The sequence below is a fragment of the Gigantopelta aegis genome, chromosome 9, assembly GCF_016097555.1.
Source record: "Gigantopelta aegis isolate Gae_Host chromosome 9, Gae_host_genome, whole genome shotgun sequence".
NCBI lineage: Eukaryota > Metazoa > Mollusca > Gastropoda > Neomphalida > Peltospiridae > Gigantopelta > Gigantopelta aegis.
Genome location: NC_054707.1, coordinates 3,552,754 through 3,578,497, shown reverse-complemented (window position 1 = coordinate 3,578,497; position 25,744 = coordinate 3,552,754). Strand labels below are relative to the sequence as shown.

At 37.8% G+C, this 25,744-nt stretch overlaps 1 protein-coding gene across 4 annotated transcripts in view; it reads left to right on the top strand.

Annotated features, from left to right (window-relative positions):
- LOC121380627 (tektin-3-like) overlaps positions 1-18,175 on the top strand; it is a 39,226-nt gene extending 21,051 nt beyond the window's left edge. For 3 of the 4 annotated variants that reach the window (XM_041509534.1, XM_041509531.1, XM_041509533.1), the window contains 9 exons: positions 3,946-4,119; positions 5,092-5,270; positions 7,842-7,927; positions 10,530-10,667; positions 11,312-11,382; positions 12,317-12,460; positions 12,966-13,188; positions 14,339-14,493; positions 15,948-18,175. In XM_041509534.1, coding sequence (XP_041365468.1) covers positions 3,946-4,119; positions 5,092-5,270; positions 7,842-7,927; positions 10,530-10,667; positions 11,312-11,382; positions 12,317-12,460; positions 12,966-13,188; positions 14,339-14,493; positions 15,948-16,179 — 1,402 coding nt within the window. In that variant the 3' untranslated portion in view covers positions 16,180-18,175. Of the gene's footprint in view, positions 1-3,945; positions 4,120-5,091; positions 5,271-6,421; positions 6,508-7,841; positions 7,928-10,529; positions 10,668-11,311; positions 11,383-12,316; positions 12,461-12,965; positions 13,189-14,338; positions 14,494-15,947 lie in introns of all 4 variants that reach the window. The other variant, XM_041509532.1, reaches the window with a different exon arrangement.
- The last annotated feature ends 7,569 nt before the right edge of the window (positions 18,176-25,744 follow it).

The window sequence follows — 25,744 nt, the reverse complement described above, 5'->3', positions numbered from 1 at the left end:
CCATGCAAATAATCTTTATTTCTTGCGGGTGAAACGAGTCTAACTCAGTATCATAATTGACTAATTCCTAAATCTTCAATTCCGTTTTATTTCAGATATGAGTGCCCAATAATATTCAATCTTGTTAAATAGTTTTACTTGTAACAGTTTTAGAATTCTAATACATTATAGATCATAGAAAGTATTGTTTTTACAGTAGTCATAAGAAAAAGTCTGTTAACACAGTCGGCCCTAATTAATTATTCGATTTTGGTTATTTGTGTGTGTATATATTTATATTGAAACATTTGTAGTTTAACGCAATTTAAACAACTTTGTTTTTACTTATTGTTTTTATTGATGATTTAGTTTGAGTAACAGTCGGCTTCCTGTCTCTTTATCTCACTGGTTTTGGTATTTCTCAAATAAGTATCTTGTTGCTTTTCAATTTTCTGTTTATCTCATTCGATAATGTTTCTCTTTAAATCAAAATTTACCCCTCCCCCCTCTCTCTCTCCCTCCTCTTCTCCTTTCTCTTTCTCTCTCTCTCTCTCTCTCTCTCTCTCTCTCTCTCTCTCTCTCTCTCTCTCTCTCTCTCTCTCTCTCTCTCTCTCTCTCTCTCTCTCTCTCTCTCGCTCTCTCTCGTTAAAATTCACTTTATTATCAATTGCAATTGAGTCGTAATGATATGTTTCAAGGTGAAAGAAATGAAAGAGGGAGAGAAAGAAAGGGTAAGACAGTTGGTAATATATTTATATTACATGTGTGAAAAGGTTCCTTTTTAAACAAGTTATGATGTAATGACGGGATTTGGGGAGGGGGATTTTCCCTAATCACGGAATAACATTAAAAATTAATCTTTAATTACATTACGAAACTACAGAAAATCCAGGGTTAATTTAGTCTTCGTTGTGTTTTTCAGTGGTCAGTTCTGGAATATTCATTGACAGCGTTACATACTAAGTAGTGTTATTTCACGACTTACACCCGATGTATTGTTCGTTCTGGGGTGTCGTTAAACATAATAATTCTATTCTATTCTATTTACGACTTAATTTTCATATGAAAAATGTTTTAAGGAATGTCCTTTCATATTCAACAAGTTAAAATTACGACAGGTTACTAATTACTCGGTTTGAGAGCTACACAAACAAGGTATACAAACAAAAGCTGGCCCAGTGACAGATAATCTGTTTTAAATCACACCAGACAGCTTCGAGTGGATCTAAACTGGTTTATGACGTTGCCGTAATACCTCAAATAATTACCATTACAAACTGTAGATAAAGGAACAGTAACTAAGAAAACCGACACATGTATAAAGTTGTAATCATTTGTTCATTTCCCTGCGCACGTGCTATTAACAATGATGTTGAAATTAGTTAATAATAGGCCAATTAGTTTGCTGAAATACTAATTTCCTGTAACGGAATTCAAAATAAAGGATAAAGAAGAGAAATAAACTGGTTTATAACTATAACAAAAGCTAATAATAATAATAATAATAATAATGGTGATGATAATAACAAATAAGCCTTTTAAAGTAAAATTAAATTTATAGTAATGAACTTTAAAAAATACAAAAGAGAAAATAACTGGAATATAAAAAAGGAAATAATGAGAAATATTAAAATAATATTTTATTCATTTGATGAACTAATGCCCCCAAACCCAACCCACCCCCACCCCCCACCCCCACCCCCCACACAAAACAACAAAAAAACAAACAAAACAAAACACCCTACAAAAAAACAAGCAAATAATGCCCAACCCAAACCCAAACCAAAAACAAAACCACCACAAAAGATAAGAAAATTGTGATAAAAAATCAAATAATCATACTTATTAAAGCAATATTACTATTTATTTAAATTATGTATTCTGTTGTTATTAAGTTATTTAAATTATGTATTATGTTGTACAAATTTAAGTACACGTTTTAATTATCAACGCACGTGATTGTCATTGTTACAAATATCTTTAACTTCCTGCCTCATACCAATGTAGTCGCCGGTGGCACCAACAAAACAAACAGAGTGTTTCGTGCGGCTAATGAACACAGCTCTGTAGGATTGTTCACAAATTAATCACCAGAGTATCCGTGTTACTTACCGAGATGTCGAGCGATTAGGTGTCCAGGAGCCAGCTCGCTCCCCGCGGAGGCTAAATAATTAAAGCCACATTTGCCTTATTTCGAAATTAATACGAGATTTCCTGTTGCGTTCCTCTGATATTTGGAGTCGGGAACCCGAACACTAGTTCAGTGGTAGAGCGCTCACCTGAGATGCGATTGATCGCAGGATCGATCGCACTCGATGATCGCGAGTGTTTCACCGGCGCAACCAGGGGTAAGTTTATCGCTAATGCTTGCTAGTCAGGGGCCCATTTCATTAAACATCGTAACTTTACGTCTGATACTAGCAGTTAAATACCGGTCGTGCGCTTACACGTGTTTGGAGTATTTCACGCAGAAAATTACACCATGACGAAAGCTGGGAGTATTTTAAGGACCCAAAAAAAAGAGAACAAAGTATGTGTTCTTCTAACTATATTTGTTGAAGTATAATAGTAATAAGAATTGTGGTTTAGTCGTAGATTTACGTTTACGTGCAAAGCTAGGCTTACGTTTTGTTAAATTGGGCCCTGATTTTTACGCCAGTCAGAAATGGAAAGAACCAGTCAAAATAGTTTGGAAATATTTAGAACAAATCGGTTGGCTGAACTTAGGCCAGTGTCCTAGACTGGTATACATATATATATATATATATATATATATATATATATATATATATATATATATATATATATGAGAAAGTACATTAAAATGTTGTGTTTTTTAAATAATATATTTTTTTTTTTTTAAATCCCGTGCTAATTTTTCAGTAGGAGTAGCCTGCGTAGCGGCAGCGGGTTTCCTCTCTTTCTGTGGAAACTAAGTGTTAAAGTAACCATACGCACTACACATATTGTTACTTTTCACACAATTTAAAGCCTTGGCTTTCAATAACACAATGCTATCAGTGTCTGGGTTTTACCTACGGACTTAATCTTTCTCTGCACATGCTGACACATACTGATTACATTCAAAGTGGATTGTATTCACACTTGCTACCGACGTTCTTCAAGCCAACGTATGGTAATTACCGCCTCACCCACCCACCCTAAAAATAGAAAAAAAGGAAAGACCCCCACCACAACAACAACGCCACCAACGCCATCAAAAATAAAAATAAACATTAAGAAATATATATTAATGTATTTAAATATTTTACAAAACGACAAAAACATCACCATGGCAAATTAGTATCTCAGTACAACACAAAGTCGAACGGAAAGTTATTAAATGTTCACCCACGGTGAAAGGCTGCAAATGACAGTCACAATACATGTGTGCAAATATATATATATATATATATATATATATATATATATATATATATATATATATATATATATATATATATATATTATTTGGCACGTCAATTTGGTGGGTGGGGTTTCAATTCACAATCTTCAGAATTCAGGGTGGCAGTGCCTCCCACCGACCTACCCCCGTTTCTGAATGATATGGCTTCAAATAATGTATGAGATTTCTGCCAACAATAGTGTTTATATACGATGTACTATGTAGCTCAACATGGTACCTTTATTCAACTAGTATAAATGCTAGTAATTAAATTTAAAGTTTGCTAAGAATAAAGTAATGACTAAAAAGCAATTAAAAATGGTGTCACAGGGTGTCATAAATGTCGTATTCTATCAGTAAAGATAATTATTATTGAAGTTTGTTTTGTAGCCTATATTTTATATAATAAATATATAGCATTTGCATATTTCGTTTCTTTTTAAAATGATATTATTATTATTATTTTGTTTTACACGTTTTTAAACATCATTTATCTGAATTTCAATGAATAAAGTAATTCACCCGAAAGTTAAAACCCCCCAACATTTTGTATTTTTCAGCCTAGCATATTACGACTCGCCTGCCATTGTGCGCACGCGCAGTTGTACCCCGATGACGCCTGAGATGTCGAAGATTCTCCCGTACGTGACGGACAAGACGATATCGAAACACCTCGGCTCGTACGGCGGATACATGGACCTGGGACACGCCAACTCCTACTTCAACCCGGCCACGTACGTACACGCATAGTACACGCACAATACACACATAGTACACGCACAATATACGCGTAGTACACTTATAGTATACTTGCAGTACACTTGTAGTAAACGTGTAGTAAACGTGTAGTATACTTGCAGTACATCTGTAGTACACATGTAGTACACTTACAGTACAATTATAGTACACATGTAGTACACTTACAGTACACGTGTAGTACACGTGTAGTACACGTGTAGTATACTTATAGTACACTTGTAGTACAGTTGTAGTACTGTCGTATCTTGTAGACAATTATTATGCGACACTTGTAACGTTATTATTTTATGTTGTTACAAGAATCAAAAGATTGTTTTGTTTAACAACACCACTAGAGCGCCTTGATTAATTAATCATCGGCTATTGTATGTCGCACATTTGGTAATTCTGACTCGTAGTCATCAGAGAAAACCCGCTACATTTTTACATTAGCAGTAGGGGATCTTTTATGTGCACTTTCCCACAGAAATGAAATCACATACCACGGCCTTTGACCAGTTGTGGTGCACTGGTTGGAACGAGAAAAATACCAATCAGTTGAATGGATCCACCGAGGTGCTTTGGTCCTGCGACTGAGCTATTAATGATATTTAAAAAAATAAATAAAAAAATATAAAGGTATTATAATAATGAAAAAGTTTAATGTTCAACGTGTATGTTCATTTTCTTTTACCACGGATGTACTAGCTCACTCACTCTTCCTCTCTGTTTTGTTTGTTAGCCTCCCCTCCCTCCCTCCCTCCCTCCCTCTCTCTCTCTCTGTCGCACTCCCCCCCCCCCCCCCCCCCCACCTCTCCATTGCGCTCGCTGATTCGCCTCTATTGCATGGTTTAGAAGCAGAACTTTTACAATGTTACTCCTTATTAATCTCTGTGTGCAATTTTTTATTTAAAAAAACAAACAGAAATAGAAGTGTATAATAGTGTATTGATTACACCGTATTGCAGGAGGACCGTGTACTCGCGCTACTCGCTAAACGACTGGAGCACGTCCAACAGCCTCAACTTCAACCTTTCCGATAAAGAGCGATCTTACGCCGAACGGCTCCGAGCGGACGCGTGGCGCGCTGTCAAGGAGACGGACGCGAGGACACGTAACAGGCAGCATGACGTCACGAAACGACTGGGTACGTAAACCTCGGATCTCACTCCATACTTTTCAGATCCTGTCTTGGCTCAAATAACGTTTGTTATTAATATGAGAAAAGAAATGATACCGAGGCCCCATTGTTATTGGTATTGGTGTGGTCTCCAGGGACGATATAGCACGAAGGCTATGCAGTAAGGCTCCTTAACCCAGGAATTGTTTACTTTCCGGATACTAACCTCAAATTTGGTACAAAGTTGCCTCATGGCATACAATTTGAAAATCTACCGAGACCCCCTGAACCCCTTAATCGATTTTGACATATAAAATACCACAATACTAGTTTTCTGTCTTCATTAATGTAAGAACCAAAAGTACATTGTTTATATGCACGTGTCCCGGTTATTAAGCAATGTAAAAAAAGTAAAAATAATAATAACAAAGAAAATTAAATCTTTGGTTAAAATTATTAATTATTTACAACTCTTTGTTTAATTTATGAATTATGCGAAACGGATAAGTTACGTATCTCTGGAACTAGGGTTAGTGAATTTAAATGGCTAGATTTCTAAGCCCTTCGTCCTCATGGACTTATTGTCTTTTTAGGTAATGAATGTATTAGCTATGTTTTTGTTCACGTATACGCAAAACAAGCTTAACAAATTAATACACGTGCCTTAAATGAGTCTCTGCTTTTGATCAGACAGACAATCTCAATAGATCACGTCAGATGAAAGCAAACTGTACTAGCTACTAACCGCGATGACGTAATACTGAGTACTACCCAACCAAGTAACAGATTACTGTTTTATACGATATTTTTCATTATGAAATGTGTGAACGATATATCTCCTGAGGCATGTTCATATTGGCGAGCGCTTGCTGTCGTTAGCTAGACTGTTTAAAAAAACAAAACAAAAAACCCACCTCTATTATTACAGTTTATATTGAATATTTTCATCACTTTCCATACAATGTAAATTGTTTTCCCTTTTTAATGCTATATGTATTACATTTTAATACTTGTAATGCCTATGAACTGTATGTTTACGGCTAATAAAGTATAGTATATTAATGTTTAATGAATGTGATGTGATAGAAGACGATGGTACCAGTCAGATTGTTCGCGAGCGCTCGCCCTCCTGTTCACGCCAATTGTTGTGTTGACCAATAATTACTTTCTGTTGCCAGGTGAACGCGTGCATGATATCGTATTTTGGCGGAATGAGCTAATAGATGAAATAGATTGTATGGAAAATGAACGGAAAAACCTCAAGGTATCGAGACTCCGTTGGGAGTCACCGGTGCATGTCCCTTGTAATGGCTCAACGCTAATTAACCTCCAAACGCTTAGCTACTAGCTTAACACTTAGAAGTCTTTTTTGTTTCTTGTCTATGTCATTTAGCAAGTGCAACTGCGACAAACTGAGTTTCTTTGCGAAGGCGAATATCAGATCACAGATACTATGGAGATTTTATATTAAGAAAATTAACTCAGACTCCATTGTCCAAGTAGAGAGAAGGTATCAATAGTTTCCATTTGCCTCAGTGGTGCTAAAACAGTGGATTTTCTTTCCTCTTTGAACAATCAGATTCCGGAAGTGAAAATAATCTAAATCTGATTGGTCAAGAGACTCAAGAAGATACGAAAGTTGCCCAGAGAATGACCAGGGCCCCGTTCCACGAAGCGATCTTAGCGCTAAGATTACCTTAGGTGTATAGCTACCCTATGTACTTAAGATGATCTTAGCACTAAGATCGCTTCGTGGAACGGGGCCCTGGAGCCTAATTCGCAAAGCACTCTTAAGTTCTTTTACTTAGCATCATCGCAAGTCTTATTGAATTGTACTGCAAGATCGCACAGCTGGCTGCGAGAGTTTAGTGAATTAGGCCCTAGAACATTGAGAAAAGAACAAAACAGTTTAGGAAAAAGACAATTGGTTAACAAATGACAAATATGTGTTAACAGAATGACAAAAAAGTATACAATAATGACATGAATGTTGATCAGAACATAAAAGAAAGTTTTTAAAAGAATGACCAAAATATTATTAAGATTTTGACCGCAACAACGAAACCAAATATCAACAACATGAAAGTTATTTCACTGGTTTGATTTAAATTAACATGGACAAGTGCAAATGGAGACTGCGATACCTGTCCTAATAGCTAACATATTATAGACAGAGCGTGTTTGATTTAGTTTTCAAGAACAAATAACCAATGTAAGCATTCTGTGATCAGAGCAAAAACAACCAAATTATAGTAGGAATCTAAAGCACAAAAAGTGTCTTGTTTAAAAAAAAAAAAAAAAAAAAAAAAAAGAATAAAAAAGAAAAAAAAGAAAAAGAAAAGCGTTTGAAACATCATGGACCATGTTTCATGTCGTGTAATATAGTCTTCACAATTCTTGTTCAGACCTGCGATTTCAAAATTTACATATATAATTCTGTTCATATTTCATCCTGATCGTGAAATTGACACGTATTTTCGTACTTTCATTCTTAATTTATGTTGAAACCTGAGCAAGCCTTTCCCAGGAGAATTCAGTTTGTCTTCTATTGTTGCACAACAATGTCTACTATTTTGTCACATGTTTCTTACCCCCCAGGCGAGCGAGTCTATGACATCACGTTCTGGAAGAGCGAGCTTAACGGTGAAATTAACTCCATGGCCACGGAAATAGACAATCTCAAGGTAACGCACGGTTCTTTAAATCATTAAAACGACGCGATCGATACAATGTGGCGTGAAATGCGCTGACAAAGAAAAAAAAAGAAGAAAAAAGAAAAAGAAATAGATCAACTCTTTACTTACATTGATTGATTAATTGATTGTATACAGATCTGTTTCTTTGATTAATCACGATACTAGTGTTGGGAATCGGTTAAAAGTTCATCATCGATTATCGGTTATAATCGATGTGCACCAAGCGATTAACTTTCAGTTATACGGTCTGTTACAATTATATAAATATAAGTGAACATTTAAATATTAGGACTATGTTCCTGTTGTGTCCATCGAGGGAGACTGCAAATCGCTAATTTTAGGTTTAATAACTTTTCAGTGTCTGTTTTCGTTACGTACACAGGGAAACAAACCCATACCTAAACCCTGCAATTAAAAACATGCTGTGAAAAAAAAGATATCGAATATAAATGCACGGAAAAAATATATAATGATCCCGCGGAGAATACCGCAGGTTGTCGAAGGCAATTGCAAGGGTTGCATATCCCGGCATATTTAGATCAATTTCTTCATTCAAATTGTAGGAAAATAACAGTTAATATTTTCAGTGACAATCGATTATGGATTAGTAGAGCCCAACCCATCAATTATCGATTTTAATCGATCATCGAAGCAGCACCGCTTCATTCACTGAGATAACTATACTCTAAATAAACGATATTTTACCATGTTTTAATTCTCACATTCAAGGACAGTTTTCAAAGTTTTGTGCAGTCTGGTTTTATGTTACCATAATCTATTCGAAAATATGTCACAAAAACTACTATATTAATGTCTTTCAAAGACATACCTTTAAACTATTACTACTAGTAACTAGTTACAGAACAGTGGTCGTAAAGGGGAACAATCCTTTAATGTCAGTGATGTCTGTTACTTCGGAAAATAGTTCCGGTAGCTTACCGCGAGCGATGTAGAACGTTACAAGCGGGAAAGTCCGCTTAATATCATTAATCAGCAACGGGTTAAATGTACGTGTATGTTATAAGCAAACAGATAAGACTGTTTATTAAAAACAAATTGTACATTCCACGAAACGTCCGAAGTCACTGTCAGTCTTATCAGTGTAGGGACTTCGTGTGCACGTGGCGTCTTGACAACGCTTGTATTCCTGAGCGCGTTTTATTAATATCGAATTACGCGTGTAGATGACGGAAAACGTGTGACAGATTAGCGCGATAAAAGGTCACGTGACTGACAAATGTCGTTGTCAGGGATTTAAAATGTAAAATCTGAATGACAAATTAGAACAGAGTGAAATCTGCCGAAACCAACCACCGCAAGCGGCATACTCAACGCGGCCTTGTTTAACAAGTGGCCTTTATACAGAGTTGACTATATTCCGCTGTGTGCAAAAGTATGAAACGCCCTTTGTAGACAAGCGACATACTCAACGCGGCCTTAATTAGCAAGTGGCCTTCATACAGAGGTGACTATATTCCTCAACGTGGCCTTAATTAACAGTTGCCTTTATACAAAGGTAACTAAATGCAGTTGTACAGAAGAGATTTGTGAAGCGCCCTCTATAGTCAAGTGGTTGTTATACAAGGTGTTACCATCGAGAAGTTCCACTGTAACTCAAATGGACTCGCTGTCTGTTTTTAATACTTATAATATACTGTACTTATATTATACTTATAGTATACTTATATTATACTTACTCTGCTTGCGAATTTCAAGATCTACCTAATACCTTTTTTGCTATTTTAAAATAAAATCTTGCTGCAATATATTTTCTCTACCCTCTGTATGTTTTCGTTAATATGTTTTCTTTATTTTTATATCTCTGTGTGTATTTTGAAGTGTAGTATAGTGCAACTATTACAGGTACATTGTAGCTCAGTTCAGTTTCTTTTGAAATTTAATCATTTAGCCTTAAATACCTTTGTTGTATTAGTGTTTTTTTTTAAATGTAGACTTCACTAACATTTACATCACATAGGTACGCAAAGATTCGTTTATGTCGAACCATTATTTTGACCAATAAGCGACGTCATTTTACTTGCGCACACTCGTTTGGTTACTTAAATGCCAAGAAGAATTTTCTCCATGTTAAAAAGTACGCAATATTCAATATTTTTATACAGTCAAACTTCGTTATCTCGAGATTTCAAGATAACTCGAGGTCGGGAAATTACTCTATATAGATATATAGCATAAGTTTCACATACATCGATATATCGAAGTTTGACATCGCGATAGCGAAATTTGATGCTATTTCCAGGATATGATATAATACATGCCCATTAAAAAAATTAATTAAATGAAAAAGACCCCCCCCCCCAAAAAAAAAAAACAACAACAAAAAAAAAAAAAACAACAACAACAACAGAACCCCACAAATAAACAACAACAAAACAACATAGTAATTACAATCAAATAACTACACATGCTTGTTGTAAGATCTGTTTTACCAGATTATAAATTAACATAAATTACACAATAACTGTTAATTGAAAAAGACATCACGACACAGATTTCCTAATAGTACTAATATTTTACTGATACCGTATATCCTGTTGTATAAGACGTGTTTGTGGTATTCTCTACTTAGGAGTACAAGCGGTCGTTGGAGAAAGCGCTCGCCGACACGGCCAACCCGCTACACATCAGCGAGGAGTGTCTGCTGCACCGGGAGAAACGACAGGGCATTGACCTCGTCAACGACGACGTCGAACGATCGCTGTGCAGGGTAAGTTTTTTTGTGAGCGACCACGGGGGTTAAAGTTCGTTTTGTTTAAGAGACACCATTAGAGCACATTAATTTATTAATCATCGGCTATTGGATGTCAAACATTTGGTAATTTGACATATAGTCTTAGAGAGGAAACCCGCTACATTTTGCCTTTAGTAGCAAGGGATCATTTACATGCACCATCCCATGACAGAATAACACATACCGCAGCCTTTGATATGCCAGTCGTGGTGCACTGGTGGAATGACCACTGGGGTCGTACCTTGCCAAAAATAACCTGTGTGTATTAGGGGGTGGGGGTGGGGGTGTTAGTAAATGGAATCAGCGCAAAGTAACATTGGCTTTAAATAAAAAGAAGGCGGGGCTGGGCTACCCTTAACACAACTGGGGGACGAAATAAACCAGAAACAGCTTATTACAGTTAAGTATATTATTATATGAAAGTGGGTACTGTATATATATTAACTGTAACATGGTACACAGACACACATGTCTTATATTATAAATGGGTAGTTTTAAAATGAGGAGGGACCAAAAAATTATGGGGAAATCTTATTACAGTTAAATATATTATTATATGATAATGTGTACGAATAACATTTTTGGACCCACTAATGATTTTGATGATTTGACTATTACAGGAAGTTGGTGTCATCAAGAAATGTCAGGCTAAAATGAAGAAAGTTCTCGACAAGGCTTACATCCAGCTGAAGTGAGTTTAACTGAAATACTCCGGTATTTGATGACTTAAGCTTTAGATTTCAATAAAATAAAACTAGGCCTACACGTACTTTAAAATCTATTACAGTGGGCCCAAAGAATTGAGGTGACGTAGAAGAGCTATGTCATCCACTTGAGGGCCACATAATTTCCTCATTGCTATTTGCATATAAAATAATTACCTTTCAAACAATTGACAATCATCATCCCTATGGTAGCTATTCGCGTTTTAGAACATCCAAAAGAGAAAAATGTCTTGAAGACTATGCCCCAACGCCCCTCCCCCCGAATAGCTCTTGTCCCTCACCTCACTCCTATTTATATCTGGTCTGTACAGCTATTCGTTTTTTTTTTTGGTGTTCCAAACTTGAAAAAGATTGAAAGCAAACGTTAGGAATTAGAACTTTATTTAAAATTAGAGTTAGGACTCGGTTGGAATTATATCATCGACCAGCAGTTATAACTAGTTTGCACCAACCGATCAACTTTCAGTTATACAATCAGTTAGAATTATAGGAACGCCAGAAGGATTTGAATTATTATAGCCATACCGCTGTTGTCGTATTAAACGGGATACTCCCTACAAATCACTCATTTTACCTTTATTTACTATTCAGTATCTGTTTTTCTTATGTACATGTAGGAACAATTTCCCGCAACAATCGATTACAGATTAAGTTGATATATATTTTTTTCATCGACCATTACATTGATAAAGTTCATAGCAAAACTCCATCACCTTAACTATAGGAACAATTTCAGTTAACATTTTCCGCGACAATCGATTATAAATATCAATATTTTTATTGTCTTTTTATTTTTATAAAATCGATCATTACATCGTTAAAGCTGAACCGATTTATTTTCGATTGTAATCGATGATTGGAGCATCAGTAATATAAAATGCTTGTCTTTGTGTCTTTAAGGATGAACCGCGCGGCCCAGCACGCGCTGGAGATTGACGCCAAGGACAAGCACCACGCCCAGGGCCTTGACGACCGCATGCAGCAGATGAGGAACGGCTCCGGGGGCATCGGTTATCACCCCGGCATTGAGACCATCGACAACACGTACGTCCCTAGCCTTCTAGTATCTACAGTACAATTGGGCTGTTTCTACTTCTAATACTATATTTATTTGTAATGTGAAAGCATATTATGTGGTATGGGATGATTGTTTGGAAAATAAAGCAAACATGATAAAAATAAAGTTTGTTTTGTTTAATGACACCACTAGAACACATTGATTTATTAATCATCGGCTATTGGATGTCAAACATTTGGTCATTTCAAACATCAAACATTTTGTTAATGTAAAATTAATTATTACAGCATTTTGACTTAGTACTAGTATGTATTTTCTTTGGTGATATTTCAAACTTGAAGATATGGGTTTTCTTTTTCTTTTGTGGTTTCTTTTTTGTTGTTGCTTGTTTGTTTTTTTGTTGTATTTGAAAAAAAAATCTAATTTTTTATTGGTTTGTTTTTGTGTTTTATTTTATTGTGTGGGTTTTTTTTTGGTGTTTTTTTGTTTGTTTTTACTGCAGAATTAATATCCCATTTTTTGTAACTACAGAGTTACAATTCCGGTCTCGTGGGCTCGCTACACCCAGGAGAACATCGCCAGATCCCAGAAGGAGAGAGCTTCGTCCGAGCGTCTGCGTGGCGAGATCGACAGCTGCCTGCGCTCATGCGCAAACGAGATGTGGAACAACTTCAACTCTGTGAACAACTCGTTCAACACGAGAATCCGCGAGACTACCGACACACGAAACAAGTTGCAGTCGCACTTACAGAGGGTGAGCGGACTGGAGCTTTTTTAACGACACCACTAGAGCACATTGATTTATTACTAGTAATGATCGGCTATTGGGTATCAAACATTGGGTAACTTTGACATATGCTTTTAAAGAGGACACCCATTACATTTGTTTCCATTAGTAGAAAGAAATATTTTATATGCACAATCCCACAGACAGGATAGCACATACCACGGCCTTTGATATACCGGTCGTAGTCCACTGGCTGGAACGAGAAATAATCCATGGGTCCACCGACGGGATCGATTATTTACGGTTTACCGATCGCGCACCAGACGAGTGCTTTACCACACACGATCAGCACAGACAGACAGACAGACTGATAGAAAAATGACTGATCTATAACTTGCTACGGATAATGTTCAACTTTTAAAACTTGCCTTGTGTTTTATTTTAGACTCGAGACTTTTAACAGAGTCTGAGACTTTAACGTCATAGCAACGCCATACAAACTGCATGCATATGACGTCATTATACCTTGAGTCTAATATTAATCTTTTACAAGAGCGACGGGCCCCATGCTTATAAAACATTTTGTCTAGCTTCAGAACTGATAATTAATTAACGTCATAGCAAAGAATAATAACGCCATATAAAGTGCATGTCATGTAACGTCATTAGAGATGTCAAGTTTTATAAGCACGGTCCCAGTCCTAATTGTTTTAAAATGCAGTAAAATGTATTTTACTCATTAATTACTTAACAAGAAATATTTGTTGAATATAATTTAAATGCACGTTGCTACATTTACTACGAAAATTACTACAAGACAGGAGTCCAAGGGAAATGAATGTGAAACCGTAACAAAATATATTCATCCATTCACTTCGTAAGTAAAGAAACCAAACATACAGAGTATACACATATCGTTTATTAATTATTTACTATAAAATCCTTTATTTTTGTAGACTTAAATTTTACTGGTTTTGCTAAAATACACATTTCAGTAGATACTCAAATTCGTGGATCAAGAAAAAGGTACTATATCTATGTATACATGTATTATGTTTTCGTTGTGTTCTTAAATTCGTTAACAACATTAGACCACGACTTATTTGAAAATTAAAGCACCACGAATAAAAGTGACTTCACAGTATTGATAATATTCCCCCTGTCTGTACGACTGCAGACTCTGCAAGAGATCTTTGACATGGAGAAGAACGTCGACTTGCTGCGAAAGGCGATCCAGGACAAGGAGAGGCCCATGAAGGTGGCGCAGACTCGCCTGGACGAGAGGACTCGCCGCATCAACGTCGAGCTGTGCAACGACCCCGTCATGAAGTCGTGAGTTAACTCTTAATATACTGTCATCAAGTCGTGAGTTAACTCTTAATATACTGTCATGAAGTCGTGAGTTAACTCTTAATATAGTATCATGAAGTCATGGGTTACTCTTAATATACTGTTGTGAAGTCGAAAGTTTACTATTTTTAATATATTACTGTCACTAAATCAGCAGTTACTCTTGTTAATATTCTATCATGAAGTCGTGAGTTACTCTTCTATATATTCTGTGATCAAATCGTGAGTGACTGTTATTATACTGTCATGAAGTCGTGAGTTACTCGTCTAAATATACTGTCATGAAGTCGTGGGTTACTATTCTTCATACACTGTTATAAAGTCGTGAGTTACTCTTCTTAATATATTAAAATCAAATCGTGAGTTGCTCTTCTATATATACTATCATCAAATCGTGAGTTACCATTCTTAGTACACTGACATCAAATCGTGAGTTACTCTTCTTAATACAACATCATAAAATCATCAGTTACTCATCTTAATACATTGTCATGAAGTCGTGAGTTATTCTTCTTAATATAGTCATGAGTTGCAGTTTTCAATATAATATCATGAAGTTGTGAAAGTTACTGTTGATAATTTTTAATTACAAAATCATGAGTTACTGTTCATAATATATCGTGAGTCGTGAGTTACTGTTGAAGATATCATATCATGAAGTCGTGAATTATTTTTGTTAATATACTGTCACCAAGTCGTGGGTTAATCTTTGTAACCACCTTAAAGCAAACATTTAAAAAAAATCTTTGTAACGAATGGAATGCATTATTTTGAACATAATTTAGTAATTTGGAGTTTTCTCCTCTGACCCACGAGTGATACTGCAACCGTAATGTTATAGCGGTTGTTAACAATACCGGAAATGTTAACATCTGTATTTGAACTCTGTTCAGTTTCATTATTATATATACAAATGGTCTCTGGTAATTAGCCTAAAAAACAGAAAGATAAAAGGCCGAGTTGGTTAGAGGGTTGGTGTGGCAATGTGAAGTATTCTCTTTGAAGCTGTATGTATTGGTATATTTATATTTTGTATTTACTTATTTTTATTTTGTTTAAATTATTATTTTTATTTGTTTTATTTATTGCACAAGCGTAATATTTATCATCCTAACTTTAACGTAATTATTGGTATTTGTATTGTAACTCACTACACGACTGGTTTGGTTTCTGTTTGTATTCGTGTCTGTTTTGTGCCTCCAGTCATGCTAGCGTTGGCGAATAAACAGGTTTTAATTCTGATTCTTACTGACTCTGATTCTGACTCTGAATCTAATTCTGATTGTTACTGACTTTGATTCTAATGCTAATTCTGATTCTTACTGACTCTACCCTGATTCTAATTCTGATTCTGACTGATCCTGATTATCTTTGACTCTGATTCTAATTCTAACTCTGACTGTGACTCTGATTCTGACTCTGACTCTCGTCCACAGGCTGCAGAGAGAGGTGAACGAGATCCGTGAGTCTGTGAGGATCCTCAAGGAGCGACTCAAGAGCTCCGAGCTCAGCCTGGCCAGACTGATGAAGACCAAGTCCACCCTGGAGCACGACATCGCCGTCAAGGACAACACCATCAGGATCGACTCGCAGTGGTGCATGGGCATGCGCAAGGGATTCCCAATGGATCCCAAAGTGGGTCCCATCTTCCAGATGCCCACCTGCTAGAGGGTGGCCGCCATTCTCTGGAATTTGAAACATTTATAATCTCATTATCTTGTCGCTCTGTTTTTAGTAACCAGATTACCGTATGATCCTAAACTGTTTGCCCATATACAAAAGAAAAAAAGAAGAAGAAGAATCAGTCTCGGGGGGGGGAAAAGTGATGGATTACGGAATTTGAAGATTACTCGGCAAAGATTACATAAATTATATGTATATTATTTATAAATATATATATATATATATATGTATTTGTTAAAACCAATCTGCTTTTTTTTTGTACAAAGATTATGTGTAACCTTTCCTCCCCAGGCTTTTCTGGAAGGCAGATTTAAGATTTATATATATTTTGTTTTTTTTTGTAGAAATATCACGGTAGTCTAAATCTCTCTTTATATATAGTTAATTTTTTGTAGTAGTAGTATAGTTTATTACAATGTGGATGCTTCTATTTATTAGAAATTTTGTGTGAAAGAATTAGAAACATCGTTTTGTCTTTTAATAAAATCTTTACTCACCAGTCTTCATATTGGACTAAAACTCTATCAAATTGTGATTGGACGATCTTGCCTTTTCAATAACAAACAGTAAACTATAGCAAACTATTTTTTTGGGGATGGTTTTATTGTTAGAACATTTGTTTATGCTCTTTTATAAATCTTTACTCGCCATCCCTCATAATATTATTAGACTAAAACTATTTTAAACTGAGAATGGACAATCTTGCCAATTCAATAACAAGCAGTATTACAACAAACTATTTTGTAGTGTTTTCTTCCTGGTGCTGTGCAACTTATATAATCTTTAAAAAAAAAAACCCCAACCCATATGTATGTTATTCACATTTTAAAAAATCATTTTACACTCGCGTGCTGTGATATATGTGTACAGTATTATGTGGACGGTATAGCTTTAAGCGTTTATTTTCGAATCACTCACGTTTCCTTTAATACCTAGCGTTGTTAGATTGATAATGGCGGTATCTGCCACAACTAGACTGGTACCTAACGCTGTTAAGACTGGTTACTTACCGTTGTTAGACTGGTACCGATCTGTTTTCGTGTAATCCACTTAAAAGACCATAATTTCTTTTAGGGACAAATAGCGTTTTCGTTTTAAACGTGCAACTAATAAAATTCGACCATCAGTCGTAACATAGCTAGATATTAGAGGAAATACCGACCACGTTTTGAAATTTGTTTCGAATTCTCTTTTTCCCAAAGATTTGTTGCAATACGCCGGAATCTTGTCACAATATATTATATCGTATAACTATAATTTGCTCTACATTCCATTTTCATAGTAACTATGTTTGTTTTTCAGTTGTGTGTATTCTCATTTTCATTGTTTGGCAAACAAATATTTATAAATATATACACATATATTTTAATTTCCGGCGTTTGCGGCGTGTTTTCGCCAAATGAGCCTTTTTCTTTAAGACCATTCAGTATTATTAGGATCCGTTTGCGTTAGATGTCGTGTGTTGAATGTATGTGGAAACTGGTTTGATTTGTTCTTGTATTTAAAAATATTTATAACAGCATGTTTCATTAAAATCTATAATATCCGTAAATAAGAAAAAAAAGTCGAACTTGAATTTGAAATTGATTTTCCTTTTAAAGACACAGACCCTAGTTTCAGCCAGTGAAAATTGACACTAAGTTTTATTAATCAACAAACATCTGGATAAAATGATATTAAAGTGAAACTAAAGTATGTGATGTTTGAATGGGGACATACAATCTAATAAGTGAAAATCTGTTATATTTGAACTTAAGGTAAGTATATGCAACAATGCTATCAGAAAACAGCCATATTTTAACTTAAGAAACTGATAAAAAGACAATTACTAGTAGTAAGTATAAAATAAAACATCTCCAACAATTTAAAATAAACATGCACCAACAAAATACTTTGTACATGTGTGCGTTGTTTTGTTTTTACTTACAATGCATTTATGTTGCTACAGTAGGATTTCGCACAATAAAGGTTTTTTTGTTCACATCAGTGTTTTTATGTTGTTTTTTTAATTATTATTTTAAAATTCAAGCGTGTTCGTCCTGTGCCAGTTTCTATTCACAGAACAAAGCGATACACTGTTCGTTGAGTTGTTTAACAACACAACTAGAGCATATTGATTTATTAATCATCGGCTTTTGGATGTCAGACATTTGGTAATAGTATTAGAGGGGAAAGTCGCTACATGTTCCATTAGTAGCAAGGGATCTTTTATATGCACCATCCCAGACAGGATAGCACATACCACGGCTTTTGATATATATATATATATATTTATATATATACCAGTCGCGGTGAGAAATAAATATGTTAATACCTTTGTCCGGTATTAATTTTGATTTAGTAAACTAGTCTTGGAGTGGCAGTTCTCTTTGTGGGTGCAAGAGTTGAAATCTCAAGTACATAATCTCCTCTGGAGTGGCAGTCCTCTTATAGATGAAACTTAAAAATACCCGTATATGTCTTTATTTTTAAACCATAGGCGGGCATTTAGGATGCCAGGGACTGGCATACATAATCTGAGGTGAAAATTCATAAAAAAACCTCTGGCCTTCAACAACAGAGAGATAGAAATATGCAAACTGACCACTGACAATGATGTCGGACAGATACTCGTGTTTTTGTTTGTTTATTTATTTATTTATTTATTCCACACACACATAGGACATAATTAAATGACGAAGATTCACAAAGTCAATCTGGTTCCCTAAGTGAAAATACACAATGATGAATATTTACAATATTGATGAAAAAAAAAGAGATGGGAATTCACAAAATGATAAAAACAATTGTGATTTTGTAAACCATCATTCCAAGTTAATAACACAAATTCATATATATTTTTTAATATCTGAACTTGCCGGAGAAACGCCACAAATCAATTTGTTATTTCCTATTAATCTTTCCAACACGGTTAAGTCTGCAAAACCTCACAGATTTGCCAGGAGGAGTTTTTCCCCTTGAGTAAATTTTGATTGGTTTCTACATGAAATCATCTTCATAAATCAAGGCTAATATTCGTTCCTCGTATTCAGCCTTGATACATGTAGTCAAGATTACTGATATCCACTACTAGCGCCCTCTATTGGAAGAAAATTTGTAACACCGATTATGTCCCTTACACGATGACATCGCTGACCAATCACAGCATCGGTAACATGTGACAATCTTGAAATATCAAAAATTAACCACCGAAACCTATTTTTTAACATATCGTGACAAACACGACACGTTTCCACGGACGCTGACGCTGCCATCTTTGTTTACAATAACAAGGGAATCTATAAGGAGCGTTGCGATTCGTTGCAATCAGATCTCATCGCATCCAATGAAATTTAAGCATTTTGTGGCACGATTTCTTGACGACATGTATCAAGGCTGAATACGAGGAACGAATATTAGCCTTGATTTATGAAGATGACATGAAATTATTGAGACCATTTTTAAGTTGTAAAATTTGCAGATATTCTTATGCAGGCTATCTCCTGCAGTATTGCAAGACAAAAAAAAAAAAAAAAATGTTTTATTTAACGACGCACTCAACACATTTTATTTACGGTTATATGGCGTCAGACATATGGTTAAGGACCACACAGATTTTGAGAGTAAACCCGCTGTCGCCATTACATGGGCTACTCTTCCGATTAGCAGCAAGGGATCTTTTATTTGCGCTTCCCACAGGCAGGATAGCACAAACCATGGCCTTTGTTGAACCAGTTATGGATCACTGGTCGGTGCAAGTGGTTTACACCTACCCATTGAGCCTTGCGGAGCACTCACTCAGGGTTTGGAGTCGGTATCTGGATTAAAAATCCCATGCCTCGACTGGGATCCGAACCCAGTACCTACCAGCCTGTAGACCGATGGCCTACCACGGCGCCACCGAGGCCGGTATTGCAAGACAAAAACACATACACATATGTAAGCTCGGTGCGAGCTGGTCTATAATACAGCGGACACGATTTTCAGTTTATTAATTTAAACGCATGTTTCAAAGATACAGTTTGCTTTACGACACCACTAGAACACATTGATTTATTAATAATCGGCTACTGGATGTCAAACATTGGGTTTTTCACTAGTAGCAAGGGATGTTTTATATGCACCATCCCACAAACAACACAGCAGATGCCACAGTCCTTTATTTACCACTCGTGATACACTGGCTGTAACAAGAAATAGCCCAGTGGGCCCACCAGCAGGGATCGATCCCCGATCGACCGCGCTTCAGGCGAGCGCTTTATCCACTATAATATAACAAGTCAAAAGCGTTAAATATTCGGGCCTGAGGCGGGAAATGGAAGTTGGTTCAATATTCAACATTGAACATTCAAATTTGAATTTTGTTCTGATAGAACAACAGTCAACATTCCGTATTGAATATTGTTCTAAAATATGCAACATTCTTTGACTGACCTTTCATCCACGGACTAAGTAAATGTACGTACACTTCGTTCACGCATTAAATACGTAACATACATACATATATATATTGGTTTTTGTACGTACAAGTTGTATTTGGAAGAGTGGAAATAGGTAAATGTGAGCATATTTATTATTATATACATTTTTCGCCACTATACTGCATACTTATATGGCGGTCTTTGCCTCACATATTCACTTCCAGAGAGAGAGAGAGAGAGAGTTCTCTTACTTCCAGAGATAAAATTTATTTGTTTTGTTTAACGACACCACTAAAGCACGTTAATTTGGTAATCATCGGCTCATATATATCAAACGTTGATAATTTCGACATATAGTCTTAGAGCGGAAACCCGCTACATTTTCCATTAGTAGCAAGGGCTCTTTTATATGCACCATCCCACAGACAGAATAGCTCATACCACGGTCTTTAATATACCAGTCATGGTGCACTGGATGGAGCGAGAAATAGCCCAAATGGGCTCACCGACGGGGATCGATCTCAGACCGACCGCGCATCAAGCGAGCGCTTTACCACTGCACCACGTCCCGCCCCTATTTCTAGAGCTGTAGGTATCTGTGTGAGTTGTCCCTATCCGTCTTGTAATAAACACAGTAGTTATCCGCCCACAGATGACTCGGGACGATTCATCATCCACAAGATGTTTTTTTTTCCACTTATTTACCCCACACAGACTAAATAATTGTACGTACGTTTCTTCCACGCATTAAATACATAACATGTAGTTTTGTGTTCGTGTGTACAAGCTGTATTTGGAAGAGTTGGGATGACGAAAATGTGAATGTATTGATTATTATATAAATTTGTTTCCCCACTATAGTGCGAATTTGTATGGCGGTCTTTACCTCGAATATTCACTTCTTGACATGTAGAAGTCATGGGCGCAAGTGTCGACTTTTGCCGGCCCCATCGTTTGGGGTGGGTGGGAGAGGGGGTCGTCCGCGCTGGCATGTGCAACCGGGGTTTATTTCGGTGCTCTTGAATTTGCAAATGTCCCGTAGGATTATGGCCAAATAGAAAATGTTGCGTAATTTCTTGAAGGTAATATAGAATGGTTCATCAAAATTGAAAATGGAGCTAATTGGTTTATTTAACTTGCTGGTCCCTTTTGGGATTGCAGCCGGTGTAAAAGGAACGCAGGTCCGTAGGAACCAAGGTCCTACGGACTTCGGTTCCTAGGAACAGTAGTCCTATCGGACCTCCATAGCCTAGGAACCATAGTCCTACCAGGACTTTCATACCTGGGTGCGAGTGCAAGTGCGTATTAGGGAGCCAGTTTACTTCTGCCTGGCTCGCCGTGGAACGTAGTGCAGTGGTACTGAGCCATCACTTCTGTGGCTGTGGGTAATTTGTGACATGCTTCCTTCAGAGAACTGTTCAAGCATGCCTGTCGTGGACACAACCTCTGACTTCGCCAGAGAGTTCTGTCCATGACAGGTGATCACTTGTACAAAGTGTTGTCATATTTACAGAGTGGTCAGCACACCGTGTGAGTGATCCCTATCCGTTATGTAATAATCCATTTATCTGCCAACAGGTGACTGGATGATACGTCCACATATTTATAGAGTGGTGGACACCCAGTGTGAGTGATCCCTATCCGTTATGTAACAATCGATGTATCTGCCAACAGGTGACTGGATGATTCGTCCACATATTTATAGAGTGGTGGGCACCCCGTGTGAGTGATCCCTATCCGTTATGTAACAATCGATGTATCTGCCAACAGGTGACTGGATGATTCGTCCACATATTTATAGAATGATGGGAACCCTGTGTGGGTGATCCCTATCCGTTATGTAACAATCGATGTATCTGCCAACAGGTGACTGGATGACTCGTCCACATATTTATAGAGTGGTGGGCAACCCGTGTGAGTGATCCCTATCCGTTATGTAACAATCGATGTATCTGCCAACAGGTGACTGGATGATTTGTCAATATATTTATAGTAGTGGGCACCCCGTGTGAGTGATCCCTATCCGTTATGTAGCAATCGATGTATCTGCCAACAGGTGACTGGATGATTCGTCCACATATTTATAGAGTGGTGGGCACCCCGTGTGAGTGATCCCTATCCGTTATGTAACAATCAATGTATCTGCCAACAGGTGACTGGATGATTCGTCCACATATTTATAGAGTGGTGGGCACCCCGTGTGAGTGATCCCTATCCGTTATGTAACAATCAATGTATCTGCCAACAGGTGACTGGATGATTCGTCCACATATTTATAGTAGTGGGCACCCTGTGTGAGTGATCCCTATCCGTTATATAGCAATCGAGGTATCTGCCAACAGGTGACTAGATGATTCGTCCACATATGTATAGTAGTGGGCACCCCGTGTGAGTGATCCCTATCCGTTATGTAACAATCGATGTATCTGCCAACAGGTGACTGGATGATTCGTCCACATATTTATAGTAGTGGGCACCCCGTGTGAGTGATCCCTATCCGTTATGTAACAATCGATGTATCTGCCAACAGGTGACTGGATGATTCATTCACATATTTATAGCAGTGGGCACCCCGTGTGAGTGATCCCTATCCGTTATGTAACAATCGATGTATCTGCCAACAGGTGACTGGATGATTCGTCCACATATTTATAGTAGTGGGCACCCCGTGTGAGTGATCCCTATCCGTTATGTAACAATCGATTTATCTGCCAACAGGTGATTCTGGACGATTTGACTCGTCCACCAGATTTCTTCTTTTTTTCAGTTTTTTTGTATCTTATATTTCGTTCACGAACTAAATAAATGTACTTAGTCGACGCATTAAATAAATAACATATATATTTGTGTTTTTACGTACAATTTGTATTTGGAGGAGTGTGGTTGAGGAATATTATATAAATTTGTATATAGTTTATGTATTGACGGGGCGTTACGTTGTAAATTACCCCTGAGCCATCCTGAGTTTGTTAAATGTATGTATCAGTGGAAGAGGCAGTACTGAACACCTCTCTATCATACAATAATTATTCTACGTTTAGTTTTAAAGTTGTACGTCCGTTGATCTTTTCCAGTGCAGTTATAGCGGTTAGTAGATTGTGACGTGGCATACCACTGTGCATTATTTTTGAGCCACCCTATATTATTTATATTTTCATAGACATACATTTAAAATTGAATTGTAGATGTTCAATAATGTTGCATATTTCATAACAATATTCGATACTGAATGCTGAATGTCGATCTATCAGAAAAAGATTTAATACACAATCCTTCCCATCATACAACACATACACTCATCCTCCACTCACCCCCACACACGAACACACACACACACAGAGACACACACACACACACACACACACATATACATACACACACACAGACACACACACACACACACAGACACACACACACACACAGAAACACACACACATATACACACACACATACACATACACACACAGACACACACACACACACATACACACACACACACAGACACACACACACACACACACACACACACACTGACACACACACAGGCACACACACACACACACACACACCTCCCCTCCTCCTCCTCCCCCCACTTGTCATCACAGTACAGTGTATCTGACAGCTTGATCTGGCCGTGAACGGTGAACGGATCGCCGGGATGTCGCGGCGCTACCCTAATCGTATTTGATCTGTCGTATTACGGCGAGGAAAAACCCGCCGGAAATTGAAGCACAACGTCAATAATGCTAGCAGAGTCGCCTCCCACCTTTCCTAATCCCAGTTAAGTGTCTCCGTGGCCGAGAAATCAAACGCGCAGGTCAGAGACGGGCAAAATCAATGTGGCCAACGATTCCTCAGACATCGGCAATATTGTTGTAACAGAAGTCATCGCGTAAACCCTTCGCGAGTCGTTCTCAGTGATCACCGGTAAAGAGGGGGAAGAGCACCGCCTGGGCAGTGCAGATGAGTTCAAGGGGCATGCAACGATTACCTAACGATCTAGGGGTAGTGGTAGGGGTGTGAGTGGGTAGTGCTCAGTGATCACCGGTAAAGAGGGGGAAGAGCACATGAGTTCAAGGGGCATGCAACGATTACCTAACGATCTAGGGGTAGTGGTAGGGGTGTGAGTGGGTAGTGCTCAGTGATCACCGGTAAAGAGGGGGCAGAGCACCGCCTAGGCAGTGCAGATGAGTTCAAGGGGCATGCAACGATTACCTAACGATCTAGGGGTAGTGGTAGGGGTGTGAGTGGGTAGTGCTCATTGATCACCGGTAAAGAGGGGGCAGAGCACCGCCTAGGCAGTGCAGATGAGTTCAAGGGGCATGCAACGATTACCTAACGATCTAGGGGTAGTGGTAGGGGTGTGAGTGGGTAGTGCTCAGTGATCACCGGTAAAGAGGGGGCAGAGCACCGCCTAGGCAGTGCAGATGAGTTCAAGGGGCATGCAACGATTACCTAACGATCTAGGGGTAGTGGTAGGGGTGTGAGTGGGTAGTGCTCATTGATCACCGGTAAAGAGGGGGAAGAGCACATGAGTTCAAGGGGCATGCAACGATTACCTAACGATCTAGGGGTAGTGGTAGGGGTGTGAGTGGGTAGTGCTCAGTGATCACCGGTAAAGAGGGGGCAGAGCACCGCCTAGGCAGTGCAGATGAGTTCAAGGGGCATGCAACGATTACCTAACGATCTAGGGGTAGTGGTAGGGGTGTGAGTGGGTAGTGCTCATTGATCACCGGTAAAGAGGGGGAAGAGCACACGAGTTCAAGGGGCATGCAACGATTACCTAACGATCTAGGGGTAGTGGTAGGGGTGTGAGTGGGTAGTGCTCGTTGATCACCGGTAAAGAGGGGGCAGAGCACCGCCTAGGCAGTGCAGATGAGTTCAAGGGGCATGCAACGATTACCTAACGATCTAGGGGTAGTGGTAGGGGTGTGAGTGGGTAGTGCTCATTAATCACCGGTAAAGAGGGGGAAGAGCACCGCCTAGGCAGTGCAGATGAGTTCAAGGGGCATGCAACGATTACCTAACGATCTAGGGGTAATAGTAGGGGTGTGAGTGGGTAGTGCTCAGTGATCACCGGTAAAGAGGGGGAAGAGCACCGCCTAGGCAGTGCAGATGAGTTCAAGGGGCATGCAACGATTTCGTAACGA